Source organism: Pisolithus orientalis (genome assembly GCF_024613125.1).
Source record: "Pisolithus orientalis strain OTSU chromosome Unknown F5J12scaffold_11, whole genome shotgun sequence".
Classification (NCBI taxonomy): Eukaryota; Fungi; Basidiomycota; class Agaricomycetes; order Boletales; family Pisolithaceae; genus Pisolithus; species Pisolithus orientalis.
In genome coordinates this window covers 1158214-1170972 of record NW_026260792.1, presented here as the reverse complement: position 1 = coordinate 1170972, position 12759 = coordinate 1158214, and the positions used below count along the sequence as shown (strand labels likewise).

General features: G+C 44.8%; 5 protein-coding genes across 5 annotated transcripts; 1 reads left to right on the top strand and 4 right to left on the bottom strand.

Annotated features, from left to right (window-relative positions):
• Positions 1-100: 100 nt before the first annotated feature.
• Positions 101-1997, bottom strand: F5J12DRAFT_782338 (uncharacterized protein; the record flags this gene model as incomplete). The annotated part of the gene is made up of 10 exons (XM_051742720.1): positions 101-132; positions 190-386; positions 439-544; positions 593-624; positions 685-903; positions 967-1275; positions 1409-1492; positions 1623-1666; positions 1700-1735; positions 1970-1997. Coding segments are annotated over 10 exons (1087 nt in total), but the record flags the coding sequence as incomplete, so codon positions are not given.
• Positions 1998-3513: 1516 nt separating this feature from the next.
• F5J12DRAFT_702302 (uncharacterized protein) lies at positions 3514-3882 on the bottom strand (the record flags this gene model as incomplete). Its single annotated transcript, XM_051740521.1, has 1 exon — positions 3514-3882. A coding segment is annotated over one exon (369 nt), but the record flags the coding sequence as incomplete, so codon positions are not given.
• A 3-nt stretch (positions 3883-3885) lies between these two features.
• Positions 3886-4804, bottom strand: F5J12DRAFT_782337 (uncharacterized protein; the record flags this gene model as incomplete). The annotated part of the gene is made up of 4 exons (XM_051742719.1): positions 3886-4316; positions 4348-4462; positions 4565-4685; positions 4722-4804. 4 exons carry the CDS (start codon positions 4802-4804, stop codon positions 3886-3888), a joined length of 750 nt encoding a protein of 249 aa, XP_051600971.1.
• A 2562-nt stretch (positions 4805-7366) lies between these two features.
• F5J12DRAFT_892080 (uncharacterized protein) lies at positions 7367-9662 on the top strand (the record flags this gene model as incomplete). The annotated part of the gene is made up of 8 exons (XM_051747542.1): positions 7367-7655; positions 7922-8229; positions 8281-8398; positions 8447-8652; positions 8699-8880; positions 8930-9108; positions 9158-9442; positions 9490-9662. 8 exons carry the CDS (start codon positions 7367-7369, stop codon positions 9660-9662), a joined length of 1740 nt encoding a protein of 579 aa, XP_051600970.1.
• Positions 9663-10854: 1192 nt separating this feature from the next.
• F5J12DRAFT_782335 (uncharacterized protein) lies at positions 10855-11311 on the bottom strand (the record flags this gene model as incomplete). The annotated part of the gene is made up of 2 exons (XM_051742718.1): positions 10855-10968; positions 11054-11311. The coding sequence occupies 2 exons, from the start codon at positions 11309-11311 to the stop codon at positions 10855-10857; spliced, it is 372 nt and encodes a 123-aa protein (XP_051600969.1).
• Between the last annotated feature and the right edge of the window lie 1448 nt (positions 11312-12759).

The following is a 12759-nucleotide window of genomic DNA, read 5'->3' as shown; positions in this document are numbered from 1 at the left end:
CAAGGCTTCTTTGCCTGTCTTATGGTACGTGTTGGAAATGATTTGGCAAGCTGGGGTAAATCCTCAAGGGGAACCAAACAAACTGGGCATGGACATTTACTCTTTGTGCCTCGAATTAGGCTCATCATGCATCTAATGTCAACATAGTTATTAGTATGTCAATGCGCACTTGTAGTGCCCTTGACTTACTGTTCTTCATAATCAGCAGATAAGATGAGAATCAAGGGAAAGAGCCACCAAGTGATCTTGTCATAGCACTCATATTTGTATCCTAGCTTTGAGAGTTTGGCAAGTCTATCAATGATACAAAGGAATGCTTCATGCCAAATAATGCATTTGTAATTGGTGTAGCTGGTCTTCCCCTCTTCTTTGGTGGACTTGGGAACCTTGCATAATATACATGAGCAAGGATGCTGAAGCCTGCACTCAGTAACTTACAATAGGCAACCAGCTGACGACACATCCACCACCAAAGTGCTCTCCATTCCTGATGTTTGTGGGCAGATTTCCACAACAAGCTATGACAGGATAACCCTTGACAGTTCTGTGGGAACTTAGACATGTTCAGTTGGCATATAGGATAAAAGCAAACAGGGCTGCATTTTCAACCTGAGGTAAACAAGACTAGAAGCAAGTGCAAGTTAAATACGGTATATACAAAGTATACAGGTTATTACAACATACTTGAATGTCCCACCAGCGATCACCAGTCCATGGTTCTGAGTAGAATCTCTCATACTCATGGCCATTATGTCGGAAGACCTGTTGGGCATCCCAGATGAAGTGAGGTGCAAGGAGGGGGTTCGATAAGAGATCAAGAGCCCACTCCCATAACGAACATGCATAAACTGGGAATGTTAAGTTCTCTCCTTTATAAGGTGCAGTCATGTTGTGTCGTGTAAACTAGAGTAGAAGCTTGTGGATGAATGCATGGAAGCTCACAGTGTATGAAGAGAAAGAACGTACCGGTGTCACCTGCATGGCCACCCTGTCCCATGCATGTTGAAGGTCAACATCGTTCCACAAGGTAACATTTGCCTTTTCTTGGATGATGCATGAAATGAGGGAAAGCAGCCCATTGATCTGTGATGCATTGAGGCCCACTTGCAATGCTATTTCAGCAAACAAGTAGTCGCCCTCCTCGATAAATGGGTGCCATGGGTGTGGATCAGGGGCCATTGTAGCAGTAGCATGCTGACCAAATTCTTCTTGCGACTGGAAAAGCGATGGGGTATTGCTGCAGGGATGGAACTCAGTCTTGAAGTCAGCAGGTGGCTGTTCAGGGGATGGCATTCAGTCACTGCCATTACTTGCCATGAAGACATTTGATTGATCTATTCATATCAAGCATGTATGTACTTAGTATGGCACACTCAGAAACCAGGTAGCACTGAGTTCATGCACTCACCACTTTGTGCAGCGGGATCTCCATGAGGCTCCCACATGTCCTGATCAACAAAATCCATGTGTCCCGAGTGAGAAATGTTGGGAGCTGTAAAGAAAACGGCCTTAAGTGCAGGTATATCATAGGTTGAATGAAATGTACTTGGCAATCCATCATTATCTTCATTAAGCATGCAGGCTACTTGAGAAGGGCCTGCCTGCGTGATGTGCATGCACACTGTTGAGTATGCAGATGTGACCAATGCTACCCTCAATTCCTCAGCTGAGAATGATACACAGTGAAAACTGGACACACCTTGCTCCTTTTCCCTCTCATATTCCTTAGTAGCGTCTATTCATTGTATTTCCCTTGTTTGATGAGCCACACAGTGTGTCGCATGGCTCTTGATGCCCTGAGGTTTGAATAGTTTTCCACAGATTTGGCACTTCGATGTTTTTGAAAGTGTTTTCTCCGAATAGTTATATTTTGTGTGATGAATGGGGGCCATTTCCAAAATGCTGAAGATGAAGGGATTGCAGTGGTTCAGGAAAAAGGGCAGGGGATCGTGAGGATTAAAGTACGTACCAACAACATGCAGCACAAGCCACCACATTGCATTAATGCCACTGTGATGATCTTATGGCAATCTTACCCTGAAGATAATGGAACTTGTTGATTATCATATCTTGGTTGCATTGCCAGAACATTACAATGATCATTATTAAGCAGGAGAGGGGTTTCATAATGCATATTACAATTTGTCATCATTGTCATGACCCTAAACATTTTTGCAACAACTTGTACCATTAATCCTCCCTCTTTTACCACAACTCCTGAAATCATCTCTCTAGCTTGCATGGTCATTTTCTCAAGGAATTCTTATCAAATACTGGTGGCCACCACAGTGCCATCAGTACAACATACTCTTAGAACCATGAGTCCCTTAAAAACCTGCTGGCAGTCATTCCCTGGACTGTTTCCCCCCCATGCCTGATGTGTTTTGGGACTAATCAGTACTTGAAGGCTGAGAATGTTTTGGAGGTCAATCTGGCATTTCAGAACATGATGGCCAAACCAGTCCCCTCTCAACCAATGCATTTCTGGCACAGGGACAGTGGTATGGAAGTTAGGGCAAGACAAAATCCTTGTTACCCCTGGGTGTCACATCTCAAAGAGATTGCTTCTAGGCCAAAGTGGGATGACAGAGAGGCAGTGCTGATCTGATGCCAATATAGTACATCCAACAGTGGACAGGGTGAGTCAGATGTCAACAGGGGTCAAGCTTTGGGGGTCTGTGGGGTGACAGGAACATAGGGGATCACAACTTTCCCCCCCAAACCATCCTCTCAGTGAAGCAAATAAAAACTTCATGAATGAGGCTCTGTTGGAAGAGAGGATGAAGGGGGAGTGTCTTCTGCTGTATCTTGCAACAGCCATACACAGGTGCTTAAGAATTTTAACCAGCACTTAACTTGCTCCCTTTCTTTTTCTTTGGCACTGATGACTTGTTCTTGTGTGAGGGATTACTGCCAACATTTCTGGCTGTCCTTCTTCACATGAGGGCTATGGTCTTCATCTCCATTCATCAGCTGTATCCATGTCTACCTCACCAAACACCTTTGGTGTGTGACACTGATGAAGTTGCTGAGGGTAAGTAGGCCAGGACCATCAGCACATGCAAGAAATAGGAATGGGCATGAGGTGAATGTGTGATCTCATGAGGTGTCCCAGATGTGAAGCCCCTCATGCTGAACAGTGGAGAGGTGGTGTAAGCCCAGGAACAAGAAAGAGTCAATGATCTTTGGCTTCTTTGGACCAGGTATGATTGTGCTGGGAAGAACATGCTTTTTCTTGTAATGGTAGTTGGGAGAAAGGTTGAGGATGATCCAAATATACATCCAGCAGTTGGACTCCTTACTCTCATATAATTGAGTGCTGTCAATTGATAACATGAGCAACATGTCTTCTGGCTTGATCCTGTTTTGAGCCACTGTGTGGAGGTATGCTTCCCTGCAGAATATGTCATCATAAGCATCAACTAACCCATTGTTTCTCTGGATTTCCTCAAATAGCTGCTGGGTACGATTCTCCCAGTAGTGCATCTTCTCTGTGGTCTCAGGATGGCACCAAAGGGCCTGGAGTTGTGGGGTGATAGGGATTGTATGGAAGATGGCATGGGGGTGTTTGGTCCTACCATTGCTCCACTGCAGCTTGCCTTGGTCATATCGTGGCTTGGAGCACTCTGGACAGGTGTCGAGAGCAGAGAGTGGACCTATGAAGGCAGTGCAGGAGTTGATACACATATCTTTGACTATGGATGTGACTCTGCTGAGATTGGTGAGTAGGCACTTCATTTGGTGAAATGTAGGGAGTTCACAATCAGGGAAAGTCTTCTGAATGGCTCTCTGAGTCTTCATATATGCATTTTCTGATGAATGTTTGAGGGCAAGAAACATTGACAAGACGAGTTCAGTAGACAGATCGTCTACACACAGAGGTTCTTAGGGGGGATTGCAGAGGCACTCAAGTGGTTCACCTGTTATGCCAACTCCATCATTGAGAGAGGTGTTTCTGATGTCTTTTACAAAGTGCAGGCTGTGCCATATCTTTGGTAGGCATGTGTTGCAAATGAGTTTCTTGATATCAAGGTCCAGGAGGGGGGAATGGACAGGTGGAGCAGGTGGATGGTCATCATCATGTCCAGCAGGTGGGTCATGATTCCATGAATCTCCAGGACCATTGTCACAATGAAAATCTCCAGCCCCATTGTTGCCATGAAAATCTCTAGCCCCATCACCACCACAAACATCTCCAGCCCCATCATCGCCCCAAACATCTCCAGGACTGTTGTCACCATGAAAATCTCCAGCCCCATTGTCACTGCAAAAATCTCCCAGCCCATCATCAACATCTGCAGGGCATTGATGATTACCTTGAAAAAAAAAGCATATCAAAGGACTTACATTCATCAGCATCTTGCTGATCTGCAACCTTGTCCATATGCATGTGGTCATCCATCTGATTTTGATGGGCATCTCCCTGGGAAGGTAGTTGAGGGTGATCCTCTGCCTCAAGTGTCTAAGAGGATTTTTAAACCAAAGAGAAGAATGGTTATTAATGTGGTCTTACCAGGTGTGCATGTCCAGCAGCACCAGATCTGTTAGAAGTGCTGGTACTCACAGCAGATGTAGCAATGAATGCGCAGAAAGTATTGGATTGTGTTGCCAGTGTTATAGATGCCTTCTCATCATTGTCTGCCTCATGTAGGTGCCACTTCCAAGTTCTCAGCATATGAATGGGCCTGTGAACACCTTTGCAATATTTGCAACATACACACCACAGGTTTGGAGCAGGGTCCAGCATGACAAGGAGTAGGTAGTACTCATAGTGAGTGCAGCAAGAATATGGAATGGATGGCATGGATTGCACCAGATAGCATAGATTCAACAACCTAGCGCAAGTACATTGCATCACATGGAGTCGATGGCATGGATTGGATGGGTTGCACACAATTGATATCCCATTCCAACTAGGCATAGCTATGGACAACCTATGCATGTCATGACACATACCAATACATATAAACAATAGTTGGTAAATAGTACTACATTTGTCTACCTAGTTACACATTTGTCCAATTCTCACTGGGATTCACTCTCCAGCCTTTCCTTCCCATTCCCTGACCCACCATGTCTGAAATACCTTTGCCCAGTACTGGATTGGATATAAGCTCTAGCAACCTTAGTACATGTTTTTCTGACTAACTCCTGATGACTAATGCATTTTGGCACAGGTGCTCTAATTACTCTGATTGGAAACCTCAAATTGAATGCAGCAGATGCTGAAACACTAGCAAGTGCTTTGTTACTAAGATCTCATGCTGAAGGTGAGTATGTTCTTAAGTGACATTTCTGGACTGATCATATTGCAGCCTTCATAGGGTCATCCAGCTTGCAACCCACATACCCCATGGCAGCATTATGCCCATCAAGTCTGGGGGTTTCAGGATTGTTGTCCTGCAAAGAGTGTACACCTGCCACCTTATCCCCCTCAATCCCCATTTATGCAGAATTTCCTGCACTGCCAGTATCGATACATCTAACACCACCTAACTCAACTGATCCCTCCACTATTCTTGTCCATGGCCACCCAGATCATGAAGCAAGGGTTCCATATCTAGCAGATGACTGTGTGCATACTCCCACTGGAATTTTTTTTACCATATCCATGTACAGACTAACAGCTATTGTATTATCTATTGGCAAGTATTTCTTGCAGCAGTCTCCAATTAATTACTACAAAGTATAAATCCTCAGGCCATGTATTGTGTATGGCAGCCTGACTGTGAGGCAAGTCACAACTTGGCACTTTCCATCCTTCATAAATTTCTACCATTCAAGCTCTACCACTTAGCAGTGGAACACTTGGAGCATCTCTCTGCTAAATGTCATGGGCTTGGTGCCCTTGACAGCCCCTGAAGTCTTGGAGTCTTCAAGGGTGGTCTTGGTGTCAATCCAGTGATCAATTGCACAGACAACAATGACCCTCATCGCTCAGTACCAGAGATTCATTTCAACAACAACTTCACCCAAAGGTTGTCATACCTCTGATGTTCAGTCTACATTATATGCTCGATTTGGCTATTGATTGTGTGAAAGGGACTGTGTCTATTGGACTGCATCAACACTGCTCTCATCAGTGACTGCCCTTAGGGGCTTGAATGATTCATTTTCCATCTAGTAAGCCCATTCCTTTCTCTATTGCTGGATACTGATGAACTCTTGTGGTTTTTCAGTCCTGAGGAAACCCACTTTCTGGGTCGCACAGACAGAGTACTGCCATTCTGGATTTCAATTGGAATTCTACCTGTATGTTTCCATTTTAATAGGTGTGTCATCCTTGCTATGCATTACAACCACTTCTTTCCTGCATGCTTTTCCTTTGTCCCCCTTATGTTGTGTCCTCTTTTTGTGGTTTCATATGTCCTTGCTGATGCTATATCCAGAACTTTGCATGCTGAGACAACATGTTCTAGATGGATTTTTTTTTCCCATGTGGTTCATCTTGGCTTGACATGCTCTGACCTTAAATACTCACCTTTCCTCCCCCCATTTCTCAACACCCCCATACAACCATGCCCCACTCTGCTGATATCCCAGAGACTTTGAGGGACTCCATTGCTGACTTGAACACTTGGGTTGTAGGGAATGAGTTTGAGTTCCCTAGGAGAAGTTGTCCTGGTCAGAAGAAAATAGGGGTTGGGGGATTTGTGTTTTATTTCTTGCTTTTGTTTTTGTGTTTGTACCACTGGACTTGGTGGCAAGCAGCCATGTTGCTGACTAAGCACATGTGCTGTGTTTGTGCAAGTTCAGTTTACCAAAAAAAAACCAATTCATGTCACAGGCCCTCAGTAGTAGGGTGATTTTGTCTCACATTTTGGTGAGTTTTTGAGGATAGAATTATTACTTTGGGGAGTACCCAAAGGGCCAGGAGGACTGGAAAGACATTTAGATCAGTAGGAAGACATCCCAGAGCTAAGTCTTCATTTTAGTTCGCATTTTTACCTTTTTACTACACCTTTCTTTCTCCACACAGGACCTCCCTTTTGGGTCGAGCACTATACTCGCCCATTTACTGATAATTACTATTTCTAGGTATCTTCTAAAACTATTCCTACAGTGTTCTTCACAACCAAAGGATTCCATCCTCACAAAATGCCCTGGTTTCCAAATGAGTAAAAAAAGGTGGTGCTGTTGTCTCTAATGATGGAATGCAACACTCAGAGGTACATCTTGTAGTATATTTCTCATCCATTACTCTAACATCATTTTCCACTCACAGCAATCTACTCTGAAGGATATGATTGGCAAACTGAAACTGCAGTGTGCAGTCCAGCCTCCTGAAGGCTGGGAAGAGCACATGTTTGGCCTGAGAGATAGAAGATTCTCCTTGACACCTCATCCTTCCATCACAAACACCCCAATGCTCCCTTCCCCTTCCCTGCACCTGGATGACCAAATCCATGATGAGGACTCTGCAATGGAGGAGGTGGAGGAGAATCCCAACAACAATGAAAATGAGGATGACCAGCCTTCCAGTAACAAGAACAAGGATGATCAGCTGTCCAGTAGCCAGAATGAGGATGACCTGCTGTCTGGTAGTGAGAAAGAGGATGACCAGCTGCCCAGTAGCAATGATGATGACAAGGGTTCTGATTACAATGAGAATGAGAATGATGATGAGCAGACAGAGAGCTTGAGTGACTCCTGTGGTAGGTTTTTCTGTTTTGTATCCCTCGTTCTCTCATGTTTTTTTCAGATAATTCTCATTTCTTTTGATTTTGGGGTTTGGTGCCTCTCTGGTCATGCGATGGTGGGCTTGGTGCCCACTTGTGTTTCAAAGCTTGGTGCTTTGGATACTTGTGACCATTTCCTGCTGCCCATCATTCCCTTGGTTATATAGATAAAGAATTGTTGTGATCCTATTCTGTTACCATCTATATACACATCTGCCTCATGTTGACATGTTGATTCCTAGATGATGATGATGCACATGCTCACAATGCTCAGACTGTTTCTTGTGCCCAGTCCCTGCTTCCCCCATCCTTGCCACCCATGTACAAATCTGATGACTCCACCCATCCTGTAGGGGACATTGTCCATCCTTGCCAAGAAGGTGGCTTAATCCATACTAGACTTCAGAAGAAGGGCAAAGGTAGGGCTATAGATGCCAAGGACATTGATGCTGCAAACAACAGTGACCATGACACCCAACTCCCAAACCTCAAGAAGCCAGGGAATCTGTCCACAGCAGTGTTAGATGTGTTAGATGAAATACATGCTTTTGTGAAGGACATCAAGATGACAGCAGAAGAACTTGGCTGACAGCATGGGCAGTCTACATGCAACATACTTGTCACTGCAGGATTTAGTGTTAAGGCTTCTCATACCAAAATTAATGAGGCAAACCTCTTCCACTTGCGGTATTGGGCCATGCAGCCCAAACCAGATGGTGGTATGGCTTTCCTCCCTCTCACATCTACCATTCTAATGTCCTGACCAGCCAATCAAAATTCAATCAACAATTTGATCATGAAGGAGTACAACACCCTCATGATAGGCATCCCCAAGGATGACTTTGCAGCAAGGAGGGAAAAGTTAAAAGCCATCTATGAGTGGAGTGAGAGCTCCTCTGCCATACTGACTAACCAATCTGTCAAATCTATTGCAGCTAGAGTGGACAATGCAAAGACACAATTTTCTGGATTGGTATGTGGTTGCAACTGTGCAGCCATCAATTCTGATCATTCCACAGGCAGAGGCATGGTCCAATCTTGAGGATATTGAGATAGTTGGAGCATTAATGTATGTTGGACAGGACCCTGCAGGATGTCAAACTTCTGGCATATTTGGAGGCTCCAAGATGATAAGAAACTTCATCAATGAAAATGGCATTGATGTCTGGTCACTCATGGATAAGTTTACCATGATTTTCAAGTAAGTTTATTTCTTGCATGTTTCATTCAACCTCATTGGATTGTTGTAGGTGTCTCAGGAATGGCAATGGTGCAGATGCCAGGGTGGCTGGCACTGGTTCCATTGGAGATGTGGGTTCTGCACTGGAACTATGTTGCCATACAAAGGAGACTCTGAGAGACTGCAACCACAGAGTATTTGGAAGCATGATGAAGGAGAAGATGTTGGCTGCATTGAGAGATCTGTGTGGTAAGTTATTCTTGTGCTGTATGTGCATTTATCTTGATCCTTTTCTCAGTCACACATGGCATTGAAGTCAGTGATCCCCAGAAAGTTTCCTGGCACCAGCTTCTCAAGTTTTTGTGGAAGAGCCACCTCACTATTGTCAACTGGCCCCATGGTGTATCTCCACTGGGCCCTGGTTTTGAGTACAAGAAACTTAAGGCTGGCCCTCTTTGTCAACTTGTGGTACCCTACCTTCAGAGAAAACTGGGTCTTTTGTATGATGGGCAAACCGATAATGAGGAAGCACAAGATAGTCTGGATGATGTGCTGGAAATTGAGATTAAGTGCTGGAATGAAGGTATTCCCTATTTTATTCATCCAGTTGGATGCTGAAGTTCTGTGTAGAGGTCATTGATATTTTGGATGCTGACCCATTGAAGGGTGAGATCGCACTTGTCAAAGCTACCAATGGTACTGTTTTGTGGCAGATCTCAGATGATCCAGAGTGGCAGAAGTCCCTCAAGGAAATGGATCACCAGCAGCAAGGCATGGAGGTCCTTCGACAGCCACAACCCTGACCACAGCAACAACTCCCTTTTCCCTCTTGGAAGCAACCCCATGTGGAGACATCAAATCATGATACTATTGGTCCCCAGGTAAGTTCTGCTCTTTACTCGATATCTGGTATCTGCTGATGTTCACAAGGCTTTACAGTCTGATCATCGAACTGTGCCACATGATCAATGCTGGGATGCATGCCCCATTGTGCAAGATTCACATTGTGACCTGTCCACAATTCCAAGCAATGTGCACACTCGAGAGCCTGGCCCATCTGAGCCTCCCACACTGGCTCTGCAATACAGGGTAGGGTTTGGTTCCTATGGTCTGATAACAAGACTAATGAAGCATCGTATAGGATCTACATCAGGATAATCTTCCAAGCCATCCTCACATGTGAGAGGCTGGCCCAGCCCAGCAGTCTTTCCCAGATGACAAGTGAGTATCCAGGTCTCTGACCTTCAGTAACAAGACTAAGGAAGAATTATGTAGGATTCTTGGGGTGACTGTATGAACTATTGTGATCCTGGCCCATCTAATATCCCATATCATGTGAGTAATTCAATTTTGCAGAGGTTTCACTGTTGACTTGCATTCTCTCTAGGCATTACCTTCTGGCCACTGCAATCAATTTCCTCTGTCTTGCCAAGGATTCCATTGCATTCTGTCTTGAACCAACCATCCTTACTACAATGGTCCATATACTGATGACTACTATCCTCCAACCCAGTCAGGTGAACCTCATTGGGTTAACAGGGGTAATGCTGCACAATATGAGGATGACTTTGCTGAGGAGTATATAAATGAAGATTACTACTAGTGTAGTTTTTGCTTCCCCTACAACATATTTGTCATGTGCTGCTTGTATATTGATGTCACTGGTGTCAGTGATGATGTTACCATCAGATTTGGGGGACAAGTCTGTGGCTCTCCACTCAGTTCTGCACCTTTCCTATCGCTTTTCGCACCACTTGTTCCCCTCGCTGAGACCTCTCTGGGGGGGCCTCTTTTGTCTAATTCCATGGAGCCACTATTGAGATATCACCATTTTCATGTTTGGAGGGCAGTGAGACAGTTTCATGTGTAGCTCAGGATCTGATGGTCTGATCATGGTGGCTCCTTTTTTTCCATGTTTATCTATGAGTACCCGACTGCCTTCCTGAGACCATGTCAATCACCCCAGCCATTGTCCTGAGGTTGTCACCTGCTTGTTCACTTGCCTGGAGTTACCCCTGTAATCTTGGGGCTGTATCTCAGTGGTTTCTCTGACATGTCTCTCACTTTTTTGCAGACTCGCACTACTAGATGATGACTCCCTGGAGATGGCTAGATCGTTGTGATTGGTGCAATAGTTACAGAGATGTTTGCATTTTTGTGGCAAGGCCCACCCCTTGAGGTCCTCTCATCGTACCTCATGCATATCAGCACTGTGTCTCTCGCTTTTTGAGCCACAAACCCCTCTCACTGATTCATTTCTGGGGTACCCTTGTTCACCCAATTCTGCTTGCTTGTTGTTGAGATATTCCTGCTTTTGTGTTTGAAGGGTTTTGAGGTGGGTTAGCATATACCTCAGGATTGGGTGATCCAATTGGCATTTTCCCTCTTGCTCCCTGATTGCCTTGGAGTCCTCTACAACATCCCATAGTTTCATGTCAGTTGCCCCAGCCATTACTGTTACATTTCAGTACCAGCCACTTATCAACTCTTTGTTAGGGGTGGTCCAGGGTCAAATCACATATGGTACCAATGTCCATCACATGTCCATTGCTGTTAGGCACTGTACATGATGCCTCAATCTGTATATACAATTCCTGCAGTCCTAGCTACTGTGTTTGTGCCTTGTTGCTCCTCATGTTACAGCTATTTTCAAAACTGAGAGCAAGGCCAAATAAACACAATCACACACATGTAGTAGCTAAATGTTATAACTTTGATATCTCAATCAATTCAAGTCGGATCACCGCAATTTTTGCAGATTCAGAATCAGGGAAATTAGATGTAGGTCCTGGTGTAAAAATTAGACTAGTTCTAGCACTATATAAGTCTGAAAAAGCATAGGCTGATTTCACATATACAATCAAAATTGCAAGTGATCTAGGCATCTGTGCACCTTAGCAAACCAATAGTGGTCATCTATACATCAATTGTCCAGCAGGCTTTCAATGCTTTTTGGGCAGTAGAGAGCCCTCTGCTTCCAGATGTTCATTGCACATATAAGTAAGATTGGAAGCCTATTATTGCATATTTCTTCACACAAGATTCATATCCTTGGAGCCCTGTGTATCATCTAGAGAACAGTACCAAAAATATATGCAATTATGCAGTGTGTTGTTGTGATCTGAAGTTCTACACCCAGTATTGTCTTATCTACACTTGGTGGCTGCTTACCAATCATGTGCTACCCCATACCTGTGTCCCCTTGCCTCACATCTCAAGACTTGCTTGAAATAAAATCATAGTAGAAGGACATGAGATTGAGAAATAATACAACACTTGAGACCTGCAGAGTATGATTGCTGGATACAATTTGAATAGCATTCTTTGGGTGCCATGACTATTTCAAGCAATGATATGTATCACAACATAGCCTGAGAGGCTGCTGTGGGACATCCCACTGGTTGGCAAAGGGGAGGGTGGGATGCCCCAATGTAGCCTCAGAGGCTGTTGTGGGACATCCCTCTAGTTGCCAGAGGGGAGGGTGGGATGTCCCAATATAGCCTTAGAGGCTGTTGTGGGACATCCCACTGGTTGGCAGTGGGGAGGGTGGGATGTCCCAATGTAGGCTTGGAGGCTGTTGTGGGACATCCCACTGCTTGGCAAAGGGGAGGGTGGGACATCCCAACATAGCCTTAGAGGCTGTTGTGGGACATCCCACTGCTTGGCAGAGGGAACAGTGGGATGTCCCAATGTAGCCTTAGAGGCTGTTATGGGACATCCCACTGGTTGGCAAAGGGGAGGGTGGGATGTCCCAAGGCAGCCTTGGAGGCTGCTGTGGGACATCCCAAGTCCCCTTATGAAAGTCAGTGGGATGTCCCATCCCAGCCTCAGAGGGCTATGATGGCACATCCTCCTAAGTTACCTTTGCAGACCAGCACAATGCCCCATGACAACCTCAGA